Below are 26,175 nucleotides of genomic sequence, written 5' to 3'. Positions count from 1 at the left end.
CTCAAGGCAGATGGCCAAGCTGAGACTCCCCTTCTACCCACACAGCAGGGTGGAGGGCGGGCCCCGGACTCCCTGTTTTAAGGCCACAAAATGCCTCAGCCACCCTGGCCCAGAGGTTGAGGCTGCCACTGGGGAGATGCCCTGGACCCAGCCTACCTGCTCCCCCCCGGGCTGGGTTTTTTCATGGACCATCAACACACAGACCCTGACACACACTGGCACACAAAGATACAGCACAGGCAGACCCTGATAGATGGAGAATGACTCAAAGACACATGAACACTGACACACAAGTCACCCAGTGATACACTAAGACACTCAGGACTTGCAGACCCACTGACATGTGCACACACTCACACACACACCCCTGAGCATGCACATGATCCATTAGCATCCACTGACACCATCCCTGCACACCCAGTGGCACACATCACCCATCACCTGCTCACACACAAGGACCTCGGCGCCTCACACAGACACCCTGCTAATCTCAAGCACAAAGAGGCCTGCGCACCAACGACCAAAGCCCAGGTCCAGCCATCCTCAGGGGGGCTGCCCTCCACCCTCTCCGACATCCTATAGCACTCCTGCTGCTTCCTCGCCTTGCACGCTCTGTCCCTGCCACCACATCCCGTGTCTCCAAACAGACCAGGAACTCGGGGACCACAAGCGTGCCGTTCCACTCGGCCAACGTGTACTGAGTACCTCTTTCACGCCAAGCTCTGTGTTTACAGACGTGGGTCCCTCATGGGAGCCCCAAGGGGGAAGCGCTTGGGGTGATTCATCTCTGAATCTCCGGCACCTACCCCAGCCAGGAAGGGGCACAGAGGAAGCACCAGGAGGCGTCAGGCCAGTGGCTCCCATCCCCAGGTTCTCCTGAGGACCTTGCAAACATTCCTGACACCGGGCTGCTCTCCAGTCCACTTAAATCCGAATCTCTGGGGTGGGACCCAAGATCTGGTGCTTCTTAAAGACCTTCTGGTGGTTGTATTCTGCAGCAGGGGCTGTGAACCACGGGTTTATATCATCCATCCCACTGGGCAAATCTGCCAAGAGATTAGCACAGCAGGCCAGGCCCTGTGCTGGGCATGAGCAGGAGGTAAGGAAGAGGGGTGGGAAGGCGCAGAGGAGGAGCTCACAGTCTAGTTGGGATGACAGATCCTGCACAGATGGAACAATTAAGGAACAATACCCAGCAGACACGATGGAAGTGCATTCTGGGAACCTGGAGCCACTCGTTTTGGACAGAGGCCTTGGCTGGGCCAGGAAAGCAGCCACTCCGGTCGGCCGGAACACAGGAGGCCCTGCTCCAGCCCTGGCCCAGCCACCCACCACCTGCTGGTGATGATGATAACACAGGCCTGGGATGCGCAGCGTTTGCCTTGGTTCCCTGCCCGCCTCCTGGTGCTGCACTGCTGCCTGAGCTCCAGGCTCTTCTCTGCAGCTGCTCCCACCCAAGGCCCCAGGAGGAGCCCTGTGACCCACCCCCACCCACCCCACCAAAAGTACTTGCATTTTAATAGGGTCATCTGTAAGCTCCGTCATCCACACGGGATGAAAGGTGGATTTTCAGGCCATGGCAGGCAGCTTGAGACTACAGGATGGAGCCAGAAGCGGTTAAGTTTGGCCAGCACCCCACAAACATACATGTCCCTCATGAAGATGCACATACATGCTGACATGCACAGGCACACACAGTCACAGCCTCGCACACAGATCTGTATAATTGCACTCGCGGACCCATATTTGCACATGCTCCTGCTCAGAGATGTACTCACAGTGGCACACAGACAAAGATGGGCATGCACACCTGCACACACGCACACACACAGACACACAGACACACGCAGTCATAACGACAGCCTGGGAGGGGCTGGACTGCCTCCCCTCCGCGGATGGCTGGGTGAAGGGCTCAGGAGTGACTCTGAGGAGCGGTCCAGATCCCATCGTGCCAATCCCAAGCCACCAACCCAGGACCCAAGGACAGGGAACCCTTTCACAGCCCAGAGTGTGGGGCTCAGCTGCCAGGAGTGAGGGAACCGGCAGCTGCTCCCAGCCCCCTTTCCCAGCTCTGCAGGCCCCTCCTTCCCTAACCCTGGGTGACTGGGCAGTGCCTTGCAGCAGGCGGGAGGCAGGGGCAGCTCTCCTACACACACCGGGGATCCCTTTCATATCAAGTATATAAGAAACGGAGCTCCACTCCACCGCTAAATTCAGTGTACAATTTGGGGGCACAAAATCACCCAAGGACTTCTTCGTCCCTCTCAAAGTCAAGCCTCACCCAAGAAAACGGCCTGGTCACCACTGTCACAGCTCCTCTGAGACCCAGGTGGGGGCTGAGTTGAGGCCAGGTGACTAGGGCAGGGCTGTGCTCTCAGGAACCCAGGGGCCTGTGGGAGTGGGGTGTGGTGGGCGGGGTCAGTCTTAAGATTGCCCAGTGCTGGGTCCCTTCAAAGAGGACACAGTGAGAGGGGGACATAGAGCATCCCAGGAAGAGTCGGGGATCTGCAGTGTGACCTGGGGTCTCCATCCTCCAGCCTTCGCTCTGGAAACAGAGTTGCGTGTAGCAGGCCCCATCTTCTCCACTGTCCCCTGGACAGGGGGCATCCAAGAGCTTGCCGAGTCCCTCCTGGCCCTCCTCTGGCTCTTGCCTCCCCAACCCCAGGGAGTCCCAGAGCCAGGTCACGGGAGGAGTCTCTGTGCCTGCCCCACTTCTGGCTCCCTTTCGGCAAAGCCACTAGGCTGGAGTTCGGCCTTGAGTTAGGGGCAGGGGGAGGGTCAGAAACACACCACAAATGCAGCCGGGACGAGGCCCATGTCATGCCCGGGTCCTTGGGGTGGCGGACACCATCCAGGCGGAGTCCCCTGTCTCTGCAGGAAAGAAGGTGCTGGCAGGTTGGATAGAAACTTGTGCTTTAATATATCTCTGCATGTGAGAGTGCGAGAGTGTGAGTGTGTGCGCATGTGGACAACCGTCTCCAGGGCCTCAGCGCCGGGCCTCTGTCCTCCTTCTCTGCTCGTCATCACAGCCAATGCAGGCCCCCTTCCCTGGCGGGCCGGCCCTGCCCCTGGGCACCCCGGCTGGCGGGGGTCAGTCTTTGGTACGATGCAGACACTTTGGTGTGCCGGGGGCGGGGTGGGGGGGCCACACAGCTCTCATCATCTCTGCCACGCCAAGAGGAAGATGGCCACGGGCCCCCAGAGCTGTGGGCAGGGCCGGCGGGAGGCTCCACGTCCTGGCATCACAACCACTATGGCAGGAGGGGGAGAGGAAGACAGGCCAGGGCTCGGTCAGCAGACTGTGGGGAGGGGCCTGCTACCCTGCCCCATCTCTCTGGGGGTCCTGAAGGTGGGCACCACCCACCCCTGCCCTGGTGTACACAGACATACGTGTGGGCCCAGACATGGGGTGGGATTTGTGTGGTCAGGTCAGTCTGCCAGGGTTCCTGGCTCTGCTGCTCATTAAGTCTCTGGGCAATTTACTCGGCCTCAGTGGGCCTCAGTGTCCTTTCTGTAAAATAGGTCTAATAGGAAGAGGAACCCCAGAGGACTGCTGTGGAGATTTAATGAGGCCACACACAGGCAGGTTTTGTACCTTGCCTGGTACATAGTAAGGGCTCAGTACACTCAAGCGGCAGGAGGGCAGGCATTTGCCCCTGGACGCCCAGGTACCCAGAGCTGTTCCCAGACACAGCTGCAGATGCCCACAGGAGGGCAGGGTCCGGGTTGTCTCACTGCCCTCCCTTCACCCCATATCCTGAGTCGGGATAGGGCCTGAGGTGGATATCCGACCTGCAGGCACGTGTGCACACAGGCACAGACACATGCATCCGGGCCCCCCATGCAGACACAAGCACCCCACTCCCCACCCAGCTCGGGTGGGTGCCCACCACTCACCCCCGACCGATCCCGCTCCCCCACCTTTATTGGGATCCATCTGCTTCCGGGGACACTCCCCCTTCTTCAGCGTGACGTCGTCTATGGCAATATCCCCCAGGTAGCCTGAGCCTCGAACCCCCTCAAAAATAATCTGGGATGGGGTCAGAGAGCAGGCTGCCGGGGCTGGAGAGGCTCTGCCAGGCACCAGAGGCCTTCCCACGGCACCCTCCTCCCTCCGTCCCCCTGGAGCCCCCTGCCCCGTCCCCTGCCCGTTCTTCTCCGCAGCTCCCAGGAGCAAGCACTCGGCCTGGCTGAAGCCTGCGGGCCGGAGTGACTGCCCAAGGACTGGGAGGGCCTGAGAGGGGCTGTGGGCGGTGGACTCACCTGGAAGGGCCCGTTGGGGTTGATGGGCACGTGGGCCTGCTGCCACGCATTGCCCTTATTGCCGCTGAGGGACCAGGCGTGCGTGTCCGGGGCCCCTTGGTTCCGAGACCGCACCAGGAGGTTGAGGGAGCCTGTGGGGGGCACGGCGGGTGCGCAGTGAGGTCAGGAAAAGAGCACAGTCCACATCCACCAAGCCCCCTCCCACCACTGCTCCCAGCACCACTGTTAGAGGGGAGGGCCCCAGGGCATGGGCATCGGAACAACCTCCCCACCCCCAGGCTGGTCTGATGCCCCGTCAGGCCAGGGGGACCTGAGCATGGGGAAGGGAGAGGACAGTGGCAGGAGACTGGTCACCAGGATGTCCAGCACACTTGCTGTCATCTGCTAATCAGCTAAGCCCCCACCAAAATCCAAGCCCCCCCCAACACACACACAGATCCCCCTTCCCCCTCTACATGGGGAGGTGCCCCAGGCCGCGGGGCCCAGTCTGAGCACAGAGCAGGATTCCCAAAGAGCACAACATGTGCCCTTGGCAGTAAATGACATGAGATGATTTCTGGAGGGACAGGAACAGACTTTAACATTTTTAATACTTAATATGTGCGTTCTGAGAGGTGACTACAGCTAGCCGTTCAAACACGTGATTTCTCTAATATTGGTGCTTAGGACAAAGCTAGAAACAAAAAAAGTTGATTTATGTGCTACATAACTGGTAAAAAAGAGTGAAGTGGGAATTTCGGAGGCCTTAGCCTGGGAACACGGAGCCAATCTGCCCCAGCCACAGGGGCCTGGGCTTCTGGTGGCACTGGTGGGCACTGGAAGAGGAGGGGACCATGGTTTGGCTAAGGGCATCCAGGCAATGTCACAGCCTCTCCCCTGTTCTTCCAGGCCTGGCTTGGAGGAAAGGGGAATCAATCTGAGCTGGTGCCCAGTGGCTGGCATTTCCATGGCAATGCCCACAGACAAAGCCGCACCATCTGTGACACCAGATAGACAGACCCTCCCCACGCCAGTTGGGGAGAGCCTGCTTGGGAGGAAATGAGTTGGCTTGGACCAAGGAAAGCGAGCTAGACACAAGGTCTAGGGACAGCTGGTACCCACAGCTGCTGGGCGGAATGGGAGCAGGGGGTGAGGAGGGACCGAGACAGCCAGAAACCCCCTCCCCAGCAGCAGCCCCAGGTTCAAGGCATGAGGGGGCACCCTCCCCAGCAGGAGATGTACCCCATGGGCTGGAGGTGCTCACTCCAGCCTTGGCTGAGCCCAAGCCCCAGTGCCTTTCAGGGTCTCCACCTGCCCCAAAGGGACTACTCTTTCTTTCCCCTCCTGGAGATCTTCCCCTACCATATCCCTCTGGGGTCCAGCCTCAATCCCCAAACATTTCCTTCCTCCTCTACCACCCAGCCCAAGGACCCTGAAGGGGGAGCCCCACTTGTTCACTACTCAAAGAAATATCAAATTGTTTTACCCTTCTCTGAGGACCTCCTCAACTCCAAGGTTCCCCAGCTCAGGGGCTTCCTGACATCCCTTCTCAGGGGTTGGCCAGATCCCAAGACCCTCAACCTCACTACATTCTTCCCTATCTTCCTTGTCACCTCCAAAGCCAAAATGAACTGTATGCTGGTGCCTGGAAACACTCTATGTTTTCCAGCCTCTGGCCTTTTGCTTGGGCTGCCCCCTCTGCTTGAGATATTCTCCCCTACCACGTTCACCTGGCTAAATCCTTCCCACTCTTCAAGACCGCTGTGAGATGCCACCTCTTCCAAGAAGTCTTCCTGGGCTTGAGCAGGGAGGCCTCCACCCTTCCTGTGAACTCTGAGAGTCCTTAAGGTGCAGCCCCCCCAGGCCCTGACCATTCTCTCTGCTCTGTGGTGTGGCAGCAATTGGGACCCACATCTTCTCCTCCCTACTTGACTCCTTAAGGGAAGATCTGTGTCAAATTCCTTTTACTTCTCAATAATTAAATGCTGAATGAATGAAGACTCTTCCATGACTGCAGTCAAGGACATTCACAGAACCCAGGGTTGGAGGTTATGCCAGGGTTCATGGAGCCCAGATCTCCCTGTCATTCATTCATTCACTCAGCTGAGCACCGCTCTGTGCCAGGCCCTGTCTGGGTACCAGGGATTACATCGGTGAACAAGACAAAGGCCCCTGCCCTCATGGGGCTGACGTTCTCTTGGTGGTAAGCATTATAAAGGAAATAACTCAGGGAAAGGTATAGTCCTGTCTGCTGCAATTAGTTGTTTAATATCTTCCTCTTCCACTTGATTGTAAGTGCCAAGAGGACCGGAGACTCATCCATCTTGTTAACTGCAGCGCCGGAAGCCTGGACAGAGCAGGAGCGCCAGAAGTCACAGCTGAACCGATGAGTTCATTGATTAATCTGACATGCCTGCCACTGCCGTCTCCTCCAAGAGGACATTCCTTACATTCACCCATGCATTTAGAAAGTTGGGGTTATTCTTGCTGCTTCTATAGCCACACCCTTCTAATCCCACGTTTAGGGTTTGGGGGAGTCAGACAACGCTGGGTTGCTGTGTGGTCTTGGGCAAATTCTTAACCTGAGTTTGTAAAAATACGGCCTCTTTGTCCTTTACCTGGCAGGTGTAAAACCCCCAGGGCATCACCTAGCCCCTGGCAGTTACATGCACCCTCTTATTTTCCTTCATCCCTTTCATGACTTTCATCTCATCTTTGGAGCCTTTTCCTTTGCAGACTCAGGGAGCCTGATAATTTTGAGACCTCAGAGAAGTTGGCTCTGACTTGCTCCCTTGCCAACCTTCTACCCACATCCCCTCCAAAGACCTGTGATCCAGCCAAACTGGGAAGACCCGGCCTCACCTGGGCCAGTCCCTGGCCTCCTGTGGACCCCCTTCCTCCTCCCTCAGACAGACCACCAGGTCTGCAGACTCACCGATGTGCTTCCCGTACATGTGGTAGAAGAAGGAGACACAGTAGAACTTGGCGCTGGCATTGTAGAGGGGACTTACCAACCGCGCCCGGTCCCCGAGCTCCCTGGGCCTGGATGTCTCGATGAACATGTAGTAGCCTGTGGGGGAGGAGGACATAAACCAACAGGTTCCTCCTCACCCCACCCCTGCCTCTTTCCATCCACTTCCCTCTCCACCTAAACCTCAGTTGTCTAAGTCCAAGGTGCCTCACTCCATCCCACACCATCCTCCCGGCACAGCATGGGGAGTTTGGATCTCTAGTCATGAGTTCCTAGCTCTACTGCAATTTGTCTTCTTATTGATCCTATCGGAATCAGAGCTGAGCAGTGTGTCCCCCTCAGAGTGGGGCTCCCTGAGGGCAGGACTGTTTCTCCCCTCAGACTGGGGCTCCCTGAGGGCAGGACTGTCTCTCCCCTCAGACTGGAGCTCCCTGGGGGTAGGGCTGCGTCTCCCTCAGACTAGGGCTCCCTGGGGGCAGGGCTGTGTCCCCTCAGACTGGGGCTCCCTGGGGGCAGGGCTGTGTCCTCCAGCAGAAAGGAGGCTCCTTAAAGGCAGGGACTATCTCCCACACCCTAGAACAGGGCTCTCCAGGTCTAGACCCCTCCCCCAAGAAGCCCTCCATCCCAGGTGGCAAGCCAAGCTCCTCACCCTCAGGGGTGCCGCTGATGTCAGTGGGGGGACCGGTGTTGGGTGAGCGCTTGGGGTTCTGGGTGAGGGCATTCTGCCGTGTCCAGTCAAAGTTGTCTGTCAGGTCCTGGGTGTAGCCACAGATCTTCTCATCTTCAAAGTGGCAGGTGTTGTCTGCATGCGATGGGGGAGGGGTAGTGATAAGACCAAAAGGCATCCTCCTCAGCCCCTTTGGGACAGCTTCACCCTTCCAACCTCCCCTGAGGCAGCTCCCAGGCATCCCAGCAATGGGCCCAGTATTTCTGGGCTTGAGAAATCAGGCAACCAGGGCATGTGACAAATTTGTTACCAGAATAAATTTGTTCCTTAACCTTATTTTGAGGCACAGACCCTTCTGGCATCTAGTTAAGCCTAAGGACCCCTTCAGAATTATGATTTTAGATGCATTAAAAAAAACACATACAAGGGAAATGAATTACACTGAAATACAGTTGTCAAAATATTATAATAAATGGGCTTCCCATATTAACAAATTAAATCACGAGTTCTAGTGTTAGGTCTAACAACTATCATGATTTTGAAATACTAATGAACATAAATATTTCGAGATATCTGTAACAACTCTAAGGTGATATGAAAACACCTGATTTCTACTGATGACAAAGCCACAGGTACTGATTATATTACTATGGTTTGTTGCCAACATCCATCACTGAAGATGTTAAATTTCTACTAACGGTTTGTTGCCAACATTCATCATTGAAGATGTTAAATTTCTACTAGAAGTTAAGGTAAATCAGGAATTAATTGTATGCCCTACCAGGTAACAAGTTCATGGACCCCTGAATTCTATATCCAGATCCCTTGGGGGTCCATGGATCATAAATAAAGACCCCTGCCCCAGGGAAGAGGGGGTATGGATTAGCCTGGCCTTTGCTTGTTTCTCTTTTTGAGATGGTAGGGGCTGTTTGCTGAAGGAGTTAGAGGCCAAGAATGGTGTTGAGTAAGGGCAAAGGGCTCCAAGTTAGAGATGCCCCCACTTTACTCCTGACACCCCCCTCCACTGCCTTTAAAGCCCCAGAATAAATCCTGAACGTAAAGCTCCTCAAGCCCAGCCCTGCTCCCTCCTGCTTCCCCTCCTGGCTGGCAGCCCCACCCCACGGAGACATAAGGGAGAGATCATTTTCTCTCTGGGTATCTCTCAGGTTCCCCTCCAATGCCCCACCCCCCAGGAGACCCTTTGTGTCTGTACAGGGAAGGGGGTGGGGGGGGGCAGGTCCTCACCTGACAGGTTCGGAGTGTTGATGGCTGAGAAAACAAGTGGGAAAACCAAATCAGAACCGAGGTTGGGGACATGCAGAGGGTGCCTGGGCTTGGGACCAGGGGACAGGGTCCTCAGAGCCAGACTTTGGGGCTCGATGGGCTTGGCCTGCAGTGAGGGGGCGGACTGCGCAGTGTGGAGCCCCAAGCCTGGGAACCACGTGGGGAGGTTGGCGGGGAGTCTCCCAGCACGAGATGGGCCCACCCTTCTCACGATCGTCGTCACTACCACCTACGCTCCGTGTAGTGGATGACGCGGGAGGCCATGTCACCGGCCCCGAAGGTGGTGTAGGGCGTGAGGCGGACCTCGTAGCTGTGGGGCATGCGGAGGTCGGTCAGGATGTACTCTAGCAGCTGCCCCTTCTCCACACGCCGCACCGGGATGGCCTTCACCATGGCGTTGTGCTGGTTCAACTGTGGATACAGGGAATTCCAGATGCCCAGCAGGCCACACTCACCACCAGGCTAACAGCCCAAGGCCCTGGGGGGCAACGTGGGGCAGCAGAAAGAGGAAGTCAGGCCCTCAGCTTCCTCATCAGTGAAATGGGACCATCATCCCTTCCATGCCATCCTCCCAGGCCAGTCAATAATAGTGTCAGCAATGCACAGTGAACAAGTGATGTGTGCTGGGCACTGCTCAAAGTGCTCTGCCACTATTACTTCATTTCATCCTCAAAATAACGATCCTATGAGGTGGGATAGTATCATTACTCCCATTTTACAGATAAGGAAATTGAGGTCAGAGAGATTTATAGCTTGCCCAAGCTCACATGGAACTGGGATTTAGCCTAGGCAGTCTGCCCTAGAACCACACTCTTACCCTCCATGCCAAGTGCCCCTTGGGCTGGGCAGAACCGAATAAATTAGATGGGGCAAGAGACCAGCTAGTGATTCTGGTCTTTTGTAGGCAAAAAACTGACATGCCCCACCTCAAGAGTAGACACTATGTTCTGTGAGTAGTGCTGGCTCTGGCGCCCCAAGACCCTAACAGACTCCTGCCCAATTCTCAGCTATGCCCAGAGCAAGGACCCAGAGGGGCCACGTCCCCAGAGCCTCCCAGCTCCTGCTGCTATGTCCAGAGCATTTTCTCTCTGCCCCTGATGCTCAGTCCATAAAAGGGCCAATGTGTTCAAGCCCGTCTCCAACCCCCTCCCTGGCCTTGATGAGTGTTTCCAGGGTCTGCCCCTTTACCCCCCACCTGCGCCCGGTCCCCTGCTCCCACTCAGCACACCTGGCGGACACTGAGTCTGTAGTTGAGCACAGGGTCCACCGCGTCGGGCTCCCTCTGGGTCCACTGCAGCACATAGGAGTAGTTCTTGGACAGCTTGTGGCTGCGGGTGGGGTTGGGGGTGTCGAAGTAAAACTCCGGGCTGTAGGCTTTGGCTGAGAGGGTGGGGAGGGGGCATGGGGCCATGGAGGGTGGGGGGATGGAGAGAGACACAGAGAGAGGAGACACAGGGAGAGGGAGTCAGAGAGGACGGGGTAGAGCAGAGAGGGGGGTGGAGGAGACAAAGAGGGGAATTGTGAGGAGAGGACATGGTGGGCAACCAGGGGGTTGGGGAGAGCGAGGTGGGGTGGGAGGAAATTTCCAGAGGAAAGACAGAGAAAAGAGAAATTTGAAGAGACACAGAGAAGGGTATTAAGGAAGACACAGTGAAAGAGAATGGGGGGGAAAAGACACAAAGAAGGGTTGATCGGGATATTGAAGGAGAAGGAAAAGAGAAGAGACGGATAGAGGCAAAAAGGTGGGGAGACAGGGAAAGTGTGGGAGAACAGGGGAAGAGGGAGAGGAGGTGGGAAATGTCACAGGGTCCTCTCGCTGGCAGGGCTGGGTGGCATGGGGAGGGGTTGGAGAGGTGGCCGGTGACCTGCGGACCTAGCTGGAACCCTACCGCTGAGTGAGGATCCCCACAAGAGCTGAAGGGGCACGCGGGCAGTTGGGAGCTGCTGGGAAAGCTGGGGGTGTGGTGGAACCGGGGAGAGGCGTGTCTAGGGGCACTGCCACCAGCTCTGGCAGGGAGTGAGGCTCTCCACATATCGGAGAAGGGGAAGGGGGCGCCGGCAACTCTGGTAGCCCAGCTCCGTTCCCCTAGGCCTCGCACGACCTCCACCCCTTTTGATCCATGTGTAGCGCCAAACAACCCACCCAAAAAAGACTTGGTGCAGAGTTGGGAGTGGGACTGCAAGGGATTTCTGGGCACGAGGGGCCTGCACCTCTGAGGTGACACTCAGGAAATGTGTGTTAACTGGCCCAGGACCACCCCCTGCGTTCAAGAGAAGCTGTTGAGGGGTGTCTTCTCTCTTCTAAGCTGCAGCTCACGCCCCTCACATTGGGACTGAGGCTGGGAAAAGAGGGCGCTTCTATCCGCAGCCTCAGAGCTCCAGGAAAAAGCAAGAGGGGCCAGAAACGTGATGGCTGAGACGGGGAGGTGCCCGGGCTTGAGTGGGCAGGTCTGGAGGGGGTGAAGCGGCAGCCGGCTACTGGAGAGGCTGGAAGCGGAAAGCAAGGATCCCGCGAGGCTGGAGGGGGTGGAGCCTATGCCTTATGCACGCGAGGTCCATGCTGGGTGTGGCTGAAAGGGAGGGGTCCTAGACTGGGTGCAGGTGGGATTAGAGGGGCCTAGGTCTGGCCAGGTGAGGCTTGGAAGGGATGGGGTCTAAGAGGCCAAGAAAAGGGGCTGAGCTGTAATGGGCGGGGCCTAGGACGGGTGTAAACTTAGACTTCTCTTAAAAGTGGGCATAAGTGGAGGGTGGAGCCCAGGGTCTGGAGGGGGCGGGGCCTTAAGAGGCGGTCATGGGCGAGATCTAGGCCCGGCTTGGGCGGGTCTTGGAAAGGCAAGACCCTCGGGGCCGAGACGCACGCCGGGCAGGGCAGGGCCGGGCTGGGGTCGGGGCGGGGCCTGACTCCAGGTGGGCGTGGTTGGGTGGGGCGGGACCGACGGGACGCTCACCCGAGACCTGGAAGAGGCAGGCAGCCGAGCCCACGTCGTTGGAGACGCTGCACTCGTAGCTGCCGCTGCTGTCGCGGGTAAGGGCGTCGAGGCGCAGCTCTGCGTGGTCGGGGGTCTCGGCGGCGGCGGGGACGGCGGGCGGCGGCGGCAGCAGCTGTCCTTTGAAGCGCCACACGGCCGAGGCGATGCGCTGGGGGCTGCCGCGCAGCAGGGAGCAGCGCAGGAGCACCGGCCGGCCCAGCGCCTGGCGCACGTCCTGGGAGCTGGGCTCCACCTCCGGCGGGACTGGGGGCGAGGGGGCCGTCAGCGGGGCCTCTGCTCGCCGAGTCGGGGGAGGCGACACACTCGCCCTTGCCCTCTTCGGGTACATAGTCGCGGCACGCTCAAATAACAGTCACGCTCACACCTCGCGACCCACAGATACCCCCTCCCGGGCATTTCCTCCCACCAAGCTTCCGCAGACTGGGTCTCTGGTCACGCTTTAAATGGCCCCCGTGTAATGAGGACCAGCGTAAAGTTAGGGGGTTAGAGCACCATCTCTGGACCTAGATGGCTTAGGTTCAAATCCCAGCCCTGCCACTTACTAGCTGTGAGATCTTAGGCAAGTTACTTAACCTCTCAATGCCTCGGTTTCCTCGTTTGTACAAATGAGGGAATAACAGAATTTATTCGTAGGGCTGCAAAGGTTCAATGAGTTAGGATATTAAAACGCACTGAGAACTGCGGTTAGCTTCATTATGCTATCAGACACCGTGTGTTCCCCGTTGATCCTTCCTCCTCCTTCAGCCCCCATTTCCACTTGTTAAAATCAGAATTATTGCTTTGCCCACTGGCTTTCTGGGAATGAAGAAGGGGGGACACTTGATAGTGAAAGTGGGGCGAGGATCAGAGATCCCTGGGTTCCTGGGCATGGGAGGTGTCAAAAGGGTTTAGGGGTATCAGCCGTAGGTGGAAGAGTTGGGTTGGACTGGGGTGAGGGTGAAGAGGGGGCAGGAACGGGGAGGGGCTGCTTGGAGGGTAGCCCGGGTGGGACGATGAGACTCACACTGCACGTTCAGCTGCACCTGGGCCTCGCGGGGGCGCACGTTGAAGCCATTGTAGCGAGCCGTCTGGCAGCGGTAGGTCCCGCTCATGTCGCGGCTCACGCGCTCCAGCCGCAGCTTCCCGTCGGGGGTCTCCTCCAGGGGCAGCCCAGAGGGCAGCAGAGCAGCCTCCTTGTCCACGCGAGACCAGAGCACGGGTGGTCGCGGCTTGCCCCGCACCTCGCACTGCAGCTCAGCAGGCGAGCCCTCTCGCACAGTTACCACTGCCCTGCCCTTGGGCACGCTGATGGTGGGTGGCACTGCAGGAGGTGAGGGGGGCGGAGAAGCCTAATTAGAGCCCCCCACTGGCCTCAGCCCCTGGGCTCCTGCTTCCCTCCTCCCAGTTGCAGGCCTCCTTCCCCCCTCCCAGACATCCCACTGGTCCCTCCCTGTCTCCAAAGCAGAACTCACCTCCCCCAAACCTCTCCACCTTCTGGGGTCTCTACCTCATTGTCACCCAATTCAGAAAGAGACCTGAGTCAGCCTAGCCTATTCTCTCTCCCCTCTTATCCCAACATAACTAAGTACTGGGGATTCTACCCTTCAAACATTCTACTAAATATCTCCTATTTCAATCCCCTCTCTCCTGCCCACTGGCCCTGCCCTAGTTAAAACCTCTATCTCCTTTTGCCTGGAGCATCATCACAAACTTGACTGTCCCCCTATATCTTTTACCCTTCTTCTAAAGTTATAGAATTGCTGGTTTCTAGCAGGGCACAGAGCCACCCAGAATAAAGACTACACCTCCCAGCCTGCCTTGTGGCTAGCTGTAGCCATGTGACTAAATTCTGGCCAATGGGAGATGAGGGAAACTGAGGTTCTGTAGCCTAGAATGTAGACTGATGGCTGCAGTTGGAACTACCATCATGGACAAGGTAGCACTTGCTAAGGACAATGGAACAGCAAGACAGATGCAGCCTGGGGTCCTGAAGACTTGGTGAAGCTGAGCCACCATATGAGGTGGGACTGCTCACCTCCAGATTTTTATGAGGGAGAAATGCATATCTAGCTCGTGTAAGCCACTATTATTTAGCATCTTTCTCTTATTCACAGCCAGACCTAATCCAACCAAACACATTGCCCAAATGGAGGGCCTTTTGAAGACCTCCATGTGTCTCATCCCGCATCACATCAAACACATTAAAATGCACCCATGTCTACATTAAATATAATTTGTTCAGAACTCTACAAGGCAATCTGAGGTCCAGCAGTCTAATTAGTGTAATTTATATTCTGTAAACATTTATGCATTTATTGGCTTTAATTGCAGTTTTCTCTTTGTATTTGGAGCCAGTTAATTTATTTTTCCAGGTCTAAATAGTTTCCACAGGGCCTTAAACAGCTTCCATGCCCTAGGCATCAGGCCTCTGAGACATGGAGGAAATGGTCCTGGGCCCAGTCAATTTCCCCGTCTCTAAAACATCCCAGCTCCAAACCCTTCTGCACTCCCACAGGCTAAAGAGCTGCCTCTCCCTTTGAGGTTGTACTGTCCTCAGGTTAAAGCTCAAACCCCTTGAAGATTTGCAAAGGAGATCCTCAGGCTCCAGACCCTTCCACCCCGCAGCCTCATCTCCCTGCTCCTGTCCTGTACAATCCACTTGTAGGGAACACATTCCCTGGCCACACCAAGTCTCACACACATTGGGGGCTTCCCCTGTTCCTTCTGCTTGTTGAATCCTCTCCTGGGCTTCTCCACCCACCTGGCAAATGCCAGGGGCCCCTCCTTGGCTCACATGGAGCAGCCCTCCTCAGAATGCTTCCCTGACTTCCCCAGGCAACCTGGTATTCCTCCTCCAGTAACCCAGGACCCTTGACAGACCCCTTATTTACCTGTGTTGTGTTTCCAAGGTTTGCCCTTCCGTTTTCCACCTACCCCTCAATATGTCTGTCTCCACCCACCCTACACACACACCCAACTCCCACCCATCAAAGACAGGGCTGCCACCTTTCTGTCTGGATTCCCAGCTCCTCACCCAGCGCCTGGCTCACAACAGTTTGCAAAATGAATATGTGGAATCTGCAGAAGCCTGGTCTACTCCCAAGGCCCAGCTCAAGTCTGCCTCCTCCTGGAAGCCTTTCCTGACCTCTCTGGTTTCACCGGGCTTCTCTCAGTGCACACCACCACATCACACCTAACAGAGACAGATGTCAGGGTAGGAGGAGCCTCCAAGGCCATCTGGTCCAATCTCTCACGGAGGAGAAACTGAGGCCCAGAGAAGGGGCTTAGCCAAAGTCAGCCGGCTCTTCAGTGCAAGGTGCTGGGGCCTGGAGACAAGATGCTGGAGAACCAAGTCATCCCCTCCAATCTCCTGTCATTCTCAAAGTGTAAATCCTTCAATGGTAATGAAGAGACAGACTCTGAAGTCAGTCAGCCTGGGTTTGAATCCCAGATCTGCCACTTACTCTTGGGTTACCTTAGGTAAACTCTCTTCATTTGTAAAATAGGAATATAAACTACCCCATCAAGTAAATCATGAAGGCAAATTAGATAAGTATAGAGTCATCAGAGCACCTAGTAAACACTCAATAAATGCTAGCCAGTATTTATTTCATTACTGCTTTTTATTATTATCGAAATAAAGATCCAAATCCTTACCATGGTCTACAAGCCCCTGCTGACTTCTCCACCCTCACCTCACTCCATTCTCCTAGCCCCTCTACCCTTCCTTCAGTTCTCCAAATGTCCCAGGTACTTTCCTGCCTCAGTGCCTTTGCACATGCTGATCCTTTGGCCTGCATTGCTCTTTCCTCAACCTTCCCTTGCTCCCCTTTGCCAAAGAAAATCCTGCCCCTCCCTCAGATCTCAGATCAAGCATTCTATCTCAGGGAACTCTTTCCTGACCCTCATGTATCACAATTTGCAATTGCATATTTATTTGTTATATTATCTGCAAAATGCCTCCCTCAGTTCAATGAGGCCAGAGCCTGTTTTGCCCACCACTGTACTCCAGCACCTAGGACAGTGCCTGGCATGTAATAGGAGCTCGATAAGTGTGTGCAGTATGAACAGATGGTGACCTCCTCACTCTGAGCTCCCTTCCCCAAGCTGCTGCCCTCAGCTCCCCTCCGAGGGCCCCTCTGGTTCCCTCCACCTCCCCAGTGCCACCCCCCAGGTGCCCACCTGTCTCAGAGGAGATGTTGACTTCAACGCTGAGGTCGGGCACAGGTGCCCCTGGGAAGGAAGCCACACAGAGGTAGGTGCCATAGTCGCTGAAGTGCAGGTCGATGAGCTCCAGGCTGCTGGTGACAGCAGGCAACTCGGGGTCGTTGCGGGTCACCAGCAGCCTCTTGGACATGCGTGCCGGCTTGCCATTCTTGAACCACTGGTAGGTCACTTTCTCCTGGGGCACCGCATCCACGTGGCACGACAGCTTCAGATCCTGGCCCAGCTGGATGTTCTCGCTCTCTTTGATCACGTCAGGGGTGACCTGGAACGTGGCATTCTTCATGGCTATGGGTGGGGAGGGAGGGTCTGAGGCCAGGGTCCATGTTCCACACCCCCCCCCCCCAGACCCAGCTGCTCTCCGCAAACTGGCCCTCCTAGAAGCTGGGGCTACAATTCCCCAGGAGAATCCATCACTTTTCTCTGCTTTCTAATTGCTCTGCTTGCTCAGATGTCTTTTTAAAAATTCAAAATAAGCTCACTGCATAGAAGTGAGTATGGTAATAATAGTCACTATTAACTGAACATACACTATGTGAGAGGCACTGTTTCACTTTACATGGATTTATTCATTCAATCCATCCCACAGTCTTTGAGGGAGAACCTATCATTTTACAAAGGAGGGTGTTCAAACAGGTTAAGTAACTGGCCCAAGGAAGTAGCAAACCTTGAATTCAAACTCAGAGCCTGTGGCCTTAACCACTATGCTGCTTTGTTTTTCTCTTTGCTGTCTTAAACCCTGAATATGCAAAATTGAAATTTTGGAAGGATGCACCAGCATATCATAGTGGTTATATTTAGAGAGTGAGACTGAGGGGGAACTGAGGGGCAATGTTAATTTTCACATTTACCCTTTGGTGCTGTTTGACTCTTTGCAACAGGTTTGTGTAATTTTTATAATAAAAGACCAATACAGTCATTTTGCATGCAATGACCTAAAAGCCTAGCGTTTAAAAAGAAATGGGTCTGGCCTCTTTAAAAAATCTGAAGCTTGTTCAGAGTAAGGCAAGAGTTACATAGAGTTCTTAATAGGCTGGGCACTAATTGGACAGGCTACACAGGCAGAAAGGCGGCTTAGCCAGGCCCCGCAGGCAGTGCAGTTCACCATTAATATTTGATGTCAGTTGAGATGCCTCACCAACCCAGGTTTTAAAGGCCAAATGTAACCAGGTGGCGAAAATCTTCTGGGAAAAGTACTATAGTAGGGAAAAGTGGTCATCAGATAGCCACAATCTTGCTACTTTCTTTCTCACTCTAAGTAAAAAGTCATAGTGAGCTAGTTTCTTTCTGTGCTGAGAGTCAGAAACAGATTGACTAATCAGTAAGAGATGAACAAAGAAGAGAGTCCGAGTTATCAGAAGATTCTCAGTTGGATTTGGCAGAAGCTGTACTTTACCTTTAAGCATTAATGAGCTGGAAACAAGCCTAGATCTTTAAAAAAAAAACCTGAAGTTGCACAAGCAGAAGAATTTAAAGTTTTCTTTTTAAAGCAGAGTAGCAAAATCAAGATCATATCAAGTAACTAATGGTAACTACTAAGGCTGAGGCTTAGAAGGAAAACATCAGATCCTTCCTAGGTGTTTGTATTTCTTTATATCATAGTTCAAATTTCATATCATGTTTACATTTAGCAATTATCTTCAGATTCACTGAAATCCTTTACTAATAAAGTTTTATATATAAGACGTGGGGATGTGTGTTATTTTCACTGTCACTCAGTTTGTTAATCATGTAGATACCATTGGGAAGGGGAAAAAACAGGAAATTTGGCTTGAAGGCTGGAAAGGCCACTTCTCGCAGCCTCAGTTTTCCCCAATTTAAAAAACAAACATGGGTAATCAACACCAACCCTTCCTGCCTCTTGGGTTATGAAGGTTAAGTTTGGAAATGTAGATTGTAAACTGTAAATAAAACTTCACACAAGTTTTAGTCTTTGCACCACCTGATGGCAGACAACTGAATTGCAGGGAAATCCAAGTGCCTAGAACATGACTCCTTAGCATACCTCACCTACCCAGGGGAAGCAGACGGGCTACTTTTCCATTTCATTGGGGGTTCCTGGAGGCCACGGTCCCTGTCTGCTTCCCGAGTTCCCCCCGGCCCTCTGGAGCCCACGTACATCGCACCAGCAGGTTGACAGTCTTCTTGGCAGGGTTGCCCACATTGTTGGTGGCTGTGCAGTTGTAATAGCCAGAGTCTTGGGCCTGCACTGAAGGGATGGTGAGGGTGCCACCCTGGGCCAGAGCACCCAGGGGCAGCGGGCCAGGCCCGTGGGACCACTGCAGCTGGGGTAGGGGATCGCCCCCTGTCAGCAGACACTGCACCGTCACATTCTCCCCTGGGTTCACCACCAGAGTTTCGTTCACAGACAGCTTCAGGGCTGGTGGTGCTGAGAGGACAAGGAGGTGGGTCTTAGGGGACCTCTGGGGCAGGGTTGGATGTGGGGGAGATGAGGGGCCTGAGGAACCCATGGGGGCTGGGGAAGCCCTAGGGAGAGAGTAGAGGGGAGAAGGTAGGGAGCAGGCAGACACTGGGGCAAAGGGAGGGGCCAGGTGCACTAGTGGTGGGGTGCCAAGGGTCCTGCGCAGGGTGGGTGGGGCACTGGCTGGGGAGTCAACCCAGGGGGAAAGGGGTGTGGGAAGTGCCTGTACCTGTGGTGTTGGTGAGCCGGAAGGTGATGGCCTTGTCCGGGATGCCGCACACGTTCCGTACAGACACCTGGCAGGTGTAGCTGGCATAGTCCTGGGGCCGCAGGTTCTTCAGCTTCAGGACCTTGGTCTCCCCCTGGGTAGCAGTGGACCACTGGAGTAAGGGGCCTGCTTGGGTCTCTGGGGACTCCACACACTTACTCACCCAGCACCAGAGGCTAAAGCAGGTCTGAATTCTAATTCTTGTCTCCCCAGCCTCCACTCACACCAATCACCCCAAGGGGCCTGAGCCTGGGGTGGGTGCCGCCCTCTTCATACCCCCAGTGATATCTTATCAAGGGCTTCTCTGGGTCTCGTCTCAGTGCACACTGGCCAGGATCAGGCCTCAGTTTCCCCACTCTGGAAATGGAGTGGTACAGAAGGATTCATGTTCTATCTCACAACTCACACAAACGTGGGGCTGTCCCTTGGGGTCTTAGTTGCACATGAGACCCCAACAGCCAGCCAGGAAAGCCACCTCTGAGAGCCCTCCCTGACAGGATGGCTTCATCACCATCTCCCAGGACTGTGGGGGACCCTTGGGAAGAGGAATGGTCTCCCTGTCCCCCAACTCCTGCCGGGCCTGCCCATGGCTTCCCTACACTCTGCCAGCCAGCAGCTGGCAGGGATGACTTGCTGGCCCAAGGGGGTGTCTCCTCCTGATGAACAACTTTCCTAGAGGCCATATTGCCCTGGGGACTCTCCTGTCCTCACCACTGCCCACTGATCTTTCTGCCCAGATTATTTTCTACCCCAGATTTTCTGAACCGCAATCAAAATGCATGCTTCTGACGTCCAAACGGAACTGTTGAAATCAGGGCGGATCCAGCTCAGGAAGTTTCATGCCCCCCCCCCTCAATGGCTGTGGGAGAAAGAAAGTGGGGTGAGCCAGGAGGAGACCAGCCCAGCTGCCCATCCTGACCTGGGTGTAGAGAGGCTCATAGATGTCAACCCCGTTGTCCTGGCTGTGGGACAGGGTATCAGAGCCCCGCTTCCAGATGAAGCGGGCAGGCGGGTTGGAGTTGACAGTACAGCGCAGGAACACCGTCTTCTCCTGGTAGAAGTTGCCTCGAACGTCGCTCACTGTCTGATGCACCGTCAGCACCGGTTCATCCAGGTCTGCAAGAGCATGGCTTCCATGGAGTCAGGGCTGGGGGACCTTGTGGTGGGGGGCTCAGGCTACTGGCAGCCCTCAGGGAAAGCTGAGTCACCCTCAAGGGACACTTCCAAAGAGTCAGAAGCTCGCCTACCCCTGCAAGCTCGGCCAACCTGTTAGAGACAGGACTGGCTGTGGTGGCTTCCCCAGCTCCCTCCCGGCTGCCCCTTCCCCCAGGGACCGGCATGGGGTGTGTCCATTCTTACGCTCTCCCATCATGGATGGAGGAAGCAGCAGGAGGAAGCAGACTGGAAATCAGGAGGCCCTGGTTCGAATCCCAGCCTTGCTGTTATTTTATAGTGTGACCTAAGTCTCTTCTCTCTCTGGGCCTCACCTTACTCATAGATATATTGGACTAGATTGGTGGTTCTCACCCTTGGTTGCACAATAGAATCACATGGGAATTTTCTTTCTGCTGGTGACATAAGTCAAAAGAGTAGTTCTCTCTTGGGGTTATTACGGGGGTGGGGGCATGAGGGAACTTCTGAGGGTGCTGGAAATGCTCTATTATCTGGAAGTGGATGGTGTTTACATATGCACACAGCTATGGAAGAATTCATTGAACTGTACACTTAAGCATAGTGTACTTTACTGGGTATAAATTAATCCTCAATTTTAAAAAATTTTAAGAAAATATCCCTCTGTCGAGGCCCCACTCCAGATCAATTATACCAGTATCTTTTGGGAATGGGGCCCAGGCATTGGTATTTTTTTAAAAGATTCCCTAGACATTGTAATGTGCAGGCAGCGGTGCACCAGCTCCAACATTCCACTTCCTGTCATTCTGTCCTCCCACAGCCCACTAGGAGACATACCCAAGGGCACCGGCTTGGCAGCCAGCCCCTTCCAACACCAACAGCCCAAGGAAGTACCCTCAGCCCCTGGGTTTGGCAGAACCCTGGGTAGTCGATGGGGGCAGAAGAGAGGGTGTGAAGTTCCACTGCTCATCACCCTGCAGGGTCCCCCGTGGGGAGGGTTGTGGCTAATGGCGACATACAGTCTGGTCATTAAGATGGTGGCCTAGCCCCACAGCCCCTGGGTACCCAGGTCAGCCTGGTTGGGTGCAGCGGTGAGCGGCAAGCAGGGAGAGAGGCCCCTGAGAGCAAGGGGATATCTATGGAGGGCAGGTAGGGACTGGAGCCTTCCCATGTGACCTGCAGAAAGGACTGAAGGGTGCTTGATTCTGCAGGTGGTTGGGGGAGGAAGTCTCACAGTTGCCCCTGGGGACAAAAACAGATGCATGCAGTCCTGTGGGAAGGGCACTGGACCAGAGCAAAGAGGCCCGTATCTTCCTTTCAGATCTGTAGCTACCTTGCCCTATGCCCAGGAGCAAGCCACACACCCTTGGTCCCCCAGTTTCCTCTTCTGTGGAATAGGTGTAACTCAACCAGTCCTGCCTTCCCTGCCCACTTTACAGGTGTGTTGCAAGGTCCGCATGGGATTGCAGATGGGAATGTGTGAGCTGTACAGTGTGGTACACATAGGAGGGACAGCTGAGGTGCCTTTGCAGCCCGGAAGAGTCTCTACTGTCCTCCTCTACGGAGATGCTGCCTCTCCATTGTCCCCTGTCCTCCTCTTCCTCCCCAACTGCGGTCCTGGGGGCCGTGGAGGACCCCCGGAGGCGGGGAGGTGGAGCACCCCGACTCACACTGCACGTCCACGCGGATGGACTTGATGGCAGGCACCCCCACGCCGTTCTCGGCCTTGCAGTAGTAGCGGCCGCCCTGCGTGCGCGCGATGCGCTCGATGCGCAGCGTCTCGTTGAACACTGACGTCTCCTGGAACTTGTCCGAGGCGCTCCCGGCGGTCTTGGTCCACCGCACCTGGGCCGGGCCGGGCGGGGCGGATACAGACCCAGCTGTGAGGGGGCGCATCAGAGCTACACGCCCTGAAACAGGGCCCTTCGCCCCGATACTCTTTTCCCAAACTCACGTGGAGCACACACCGGCCTAGCGAACTAACCCAACAGGCTGGTGGCAGTGCACAGATGCAGTCGGAAGTTACAGTGTGAAAAGCCAGGAAGCTGGGGTCAGAGGGAGAAGGCTCCAAATCTAGGGGTTGTAGTGCATGGATTTGTGGGCAAGTTACCTGACTTTTCCTGCCTCCATCTCCTTATTCCTGAAAGGAGAATATTACCCACCTAGAAGGGGTACTAAGAGTATATACTTAGTGCCTGGAAGACAAAGAAATTTGATTTTTAGAAATTTTTGTTATTCCACTCACTAGCTTAGCAGCCTTGGGTAAGTTAACTTCTCTTAGCTTCAGATTCTCATCTGTGAAAGGGGTCCATATGGTAGCAGACTCCCAGATGGCCCCCAATGCACCCTACACCCTTCTGTAGCCCCCTCCCACTTGATTCCAGGGTGGGCTGTTTTACCACTAGAATACAGTAGGAGTCATGGCTGTCATTGCCTAGTTTAGGTCATAAAAGACTGTGATTTCCACCCACCCATCTCTCTTTTCCATTCTAATCACTGGCTCTGGGGAAAGCCAGCTGTCATGTCATGAGCAGCCCTATGGAGACACCCAGTTGGCCAGGAACTGAACAGCTAATCTTCCAGCCTCAGTCGAGCTCAAATAACTGCAGCCTTGACCGACACCTTGGTTGCAACCTCACAAGAGACCCTGAGCCAAAATCACCCAGCTCAACTGCTCCTGGATTCCTGACCCACAGGTAGTGTGAGATTATACATGTTTATTGTTTCAAGCCCCTGAATTTGGGGGTATCTATTATGCAGCAATAGAGAACTAATATGGCATAACATCCACTTTGCAAGGTTATTGTGATGTTTAGAAAGAATGTAATGCACCTAAGTATGGTGCCTGGTATACATTAGTCACTTAACAAATTCCCGTTATTATTAATATTGCCTTAGATTGTGGAAAATATCACATGAGAAACTTGAGTTACTAGTCAAAGCTGTCAGAGATTTAAGAAAAATGGATTAGTTTCAGATAATTGAGTCTAAGGATTGTGGGGCAGGGGCAGGAAGCCTCAGTCTTGAAGTTGGGGAGGATTGCTTATTATTGAGACAGGATGAAGACTCTGATCCTGGTATATAGCTCAGGCCATTGGCCATAAAATAAGATTGGGGAGAAGCAGATGAAAGGGCAGACTTTGCCAGGCAGTGGAGGGGCCACTCTAGGCCAAAATGTTGCTGTTCTACTCCCTTCCATACCCTGACTCTAATCCCTTGGACCTAGAGGTTACAAAAACTTGGGAAGGGTGAGAGGCAGTTTCACAGTCTTAGGCAATCTATACTTAGGTCAGAGAATGCCTTGGAGAAAGAACAGGGCCATGAGAATATTTTTTTTCCTTTTAAACTTGATGTCTTACAGTTTACCATGATCTATCTACATGGGGTTCATGCACATACTGTTTGCGACTTGGCGTGCTTTATCCATTTGAGGGTTCATACCTTTCTTCAATTCTGCAAACATTTCAGCCTTTATCTCTTTAAATATTGCCTACTCTCTGTTTTATCTATTTTCTCCTTCTAGCTTCTCATTCCTATCTTCCACATCTCACAACTTCTTTTTCACATTTTCCATCTCTTTGTCTTCTCCATACTGTATTATGGTTGGTTTCCTCAGATCTGTCATCCAAGTCTCTAATTTTCAGCTGTCTCTAAGGTATTGAGGCCATTTTTTGAAAGACTCCCCCCCCCTTTTTTTTTTTAATTTTCTAGGACTCCTATTTGATTTTCCTCAAGTTTTTATAATCTCCTGTTTTATGGATTCTATGCCTTCCACTATCTCTTTGAATAAACATATTTCTTATAAAGATCCTTTCAGATTGCTCTATTATCTCTGGATCCTAAAGTGTGAATTAGACAGTTTGTTGGGTCTGTGGACTGGTTGTCCTGGGAATGTATATTCAAATATGTTTTAAAATTTTACTGTGTAGGCTTATATTCAGTGTAAATTGTCTTCCACAAAAGTCCTACCTAGGCCCTAGCATGCCTGTCTGTCAGGTGGTTTTATGGTTACCTATGCCCAAGATATATGGATTCTAGGTTCCACCCAGTTTTTCTATTAGTTTCTTAGCATGGGGTGTCCTCACCACTCGGATGGTGTACAACACAGGTACAGGCTTAGGGTTATGATCACCCATGGGTAACTCTGTTGGCACCCCCCCCGAAACAGAGAGTCCACTCCCTGCTGTGACTCTGAGCTCTGGGACAGAGATCTGGTCCCCGTTCACAGGTGATGCCACTCTCGTCAAGCTTCCAGATTTAGGTGGAGAGTCCACTTCCAGCTCACAGCCACGATGGACCTGTGGCCTCAACTGACAACCCCATGTGTGTGTTAATACTGCTGTCCCCAAGGTGTGTGTGCTGTCCAAGTCCCCCCATGGACCAGGTGCTTCAACCTCTGCTCGCTGTCATTGCTATAGATTTCCTGATTCATTTCTGACCCCTAGAGATCCCCCCTCTCGTGCTATTTGTTGGGATGGAGTATCCCATGCCCACTCGGCCACCCATCCTGACCACGAAGTGGACTCCTCTGAGATGCTTCCCTCTCTTGCCTGCTAGACTGGATGCTCCATGAGGACAGGAACTGTGTCTGTATCCTCTGGACCCATCACAGTACTTGGCACACAGCAGGTGCTCACTAACTATTTGTTGTAATGAAATGAGAAAAGAGATGCTAGAAGGCATTTCAGGAGAGGTAAGCAGTGGTAGCTAAAGGACAAAAGGAGGAGTGAACGAGGTGTACTTGGGGAACAGAGGAGGTGAGTTGGACTGGAGCATGGAGCACAGGGCGTGAGGAAGATGGCAGTGGGAGATCAAGCAGGAAAGGCAGATGGGGCCAGAGTGTAGAAGGTCTTCAGTTCTACCTCTAGGAGCTTGAACTGGGTCTGGTAAATAATGGGGAGCCATTGGAAGTTTCTGAGCAGGGGAGTGATATAATGTGGCAGATTTGGGGGTGATCATTCTAACAGCAGGGTACAGAGTGGATTGGAGGGAGAGAGGTGGGGGGCTGGGAGGTCAGTGAGGATCTACTGCTTGGTCTGAGAGACAGGACCTAGGGTGGTGATGGAGAATGAAGAGGAGAAGACCCACCCAGGCCTCAGGCTGACTAGATGTGGGGAGTGAGATGAGAGAGGGTCAAATAGGAGCCCGAGGTTTTGAGCCTGGGTGGCAAGAAGAACAATGAAAAGCCACTGATAGAAAGAGAAGAACTAGTGCATGTACATGCAGACACAGACACAAATGACTCATACATGGAATGCACAAGGGGACACACACAGATGGACAGCATAAGGGAAAGATGGCCCTTCTGGCTTTGGGGAGGGCCATCCCTCCTTTCATAGTCGTATCTGACTCCAGCGCCAGCCTGAAGCCCCACAGTGTTGTTTCCACATCTAAATACACCTCTGAGAAGGAGCAGGCAGTGATAACAGTCTCAGGTTGAAAGAACTAGGGGTTTCCTTGTCCATCTGATTGTCTCAAGGCCAGACCTACTAAAGCTATTGCCTGTTCCCAAAATTACCCAGAAAAGAGGATTTTGTATTTCACTGTCCTTGTTAGGTTTCTATTGCAACCTTTTCTGCTATTAAAGGTCACAGCAGCTCACCAGCAAATTCCACCCAGACCTCCAGCCCACCTCTCCCCTGCCTCCTGCCGTCAGCGCTCAGGAATAATCAGCCAACACCTCCCTGCCTGAACCCTAGAATGGGCCTGTGACAAAATTCATCAGCCATTTCCAGACACTCATCTGCAGTTGCTTTCTAATTGCTTCATGTCTTTTAACCTAAAAGGTATGGGACTCGCCTATTGGAAACCTCCTGAAACACAGACTGTTTTATATTTTGGTTTTAACTCCTAGAGCCCTTAACCCAAAGATGGATATGCTGGGAGGAAGTGTGCTAAGCTACAAAGAACTCTGGTTCTGGATTCAACTTCTGCTCCCACCCCATCCCAACAGCCATGTGATCTTGGGAAGAACCCAATCTCCCTGAGCCTCTGTTT

At 53.9% G+C, this 26,175-nt stretch overlaps 1 protein-coding gene across 1 annotated transcript; it reads right to left on the bottom strand.

Moving 5' to 3' along the window:
• Positions 1-2,914: 2,914 nt before the first annotated feature.
• MDGA1 (MAM domain containing glycosylphosphatidylinositol anchor 1) lies at positions 2,915-19,267 on the bottom strand. The gene is made up of 13 exons (XM_037843603.1): positions 19,009-19,267; positions 18,477-18,746; positions 16,316-16,645; positions 13,158-13,454; positions 12,113-12,397; positions 10,393-10,544; positions 9,398-9,575; positions 9,126-9,149; positions 7,863-8,015; positions 7,178-7,312; positions 4,264-4,394; positions 3,922-4,030; positions 2,915-3,251 (listed from the first exon to the last, which is right to left on the bottom strand). Exons 3-13 carry the CDS (start codon positions 16,641-16,643, stop codon positions 3,160-3,162), a joined length of 1,884 nt encoding a protein of 627 aa, XP_037699531.1. The 5' UTR covers positions 16,644-16,645; positions 18,477-18,746; positions 19,009-19,267; the 3' UTR covers positions 2,915-3,159.
• Between the last annotated feature and the right edge of the window lie 6,908 nt (positions 19,268-26,175).

This window comes from Choloepus didactylus, chromosome 7, assembly GCF_015220235.1.
Source record: "Choloepus didactylus isolate mChoDid1 chromosome 7, mChoDid1.pri, whole genome shotgun sequence".
NCBI classification, from domain to species: Eukaryota; Metazoa; Chordata; class Mammalia; order Pilosa; family Megalonychidae; genus Choloepus; species Choloepus didactylus.
The sequence above is the reverse complement of the archived record's forward strand: the minus strand, read 5'-3'. Positions and strand labels throughout refer to the sequence as shown.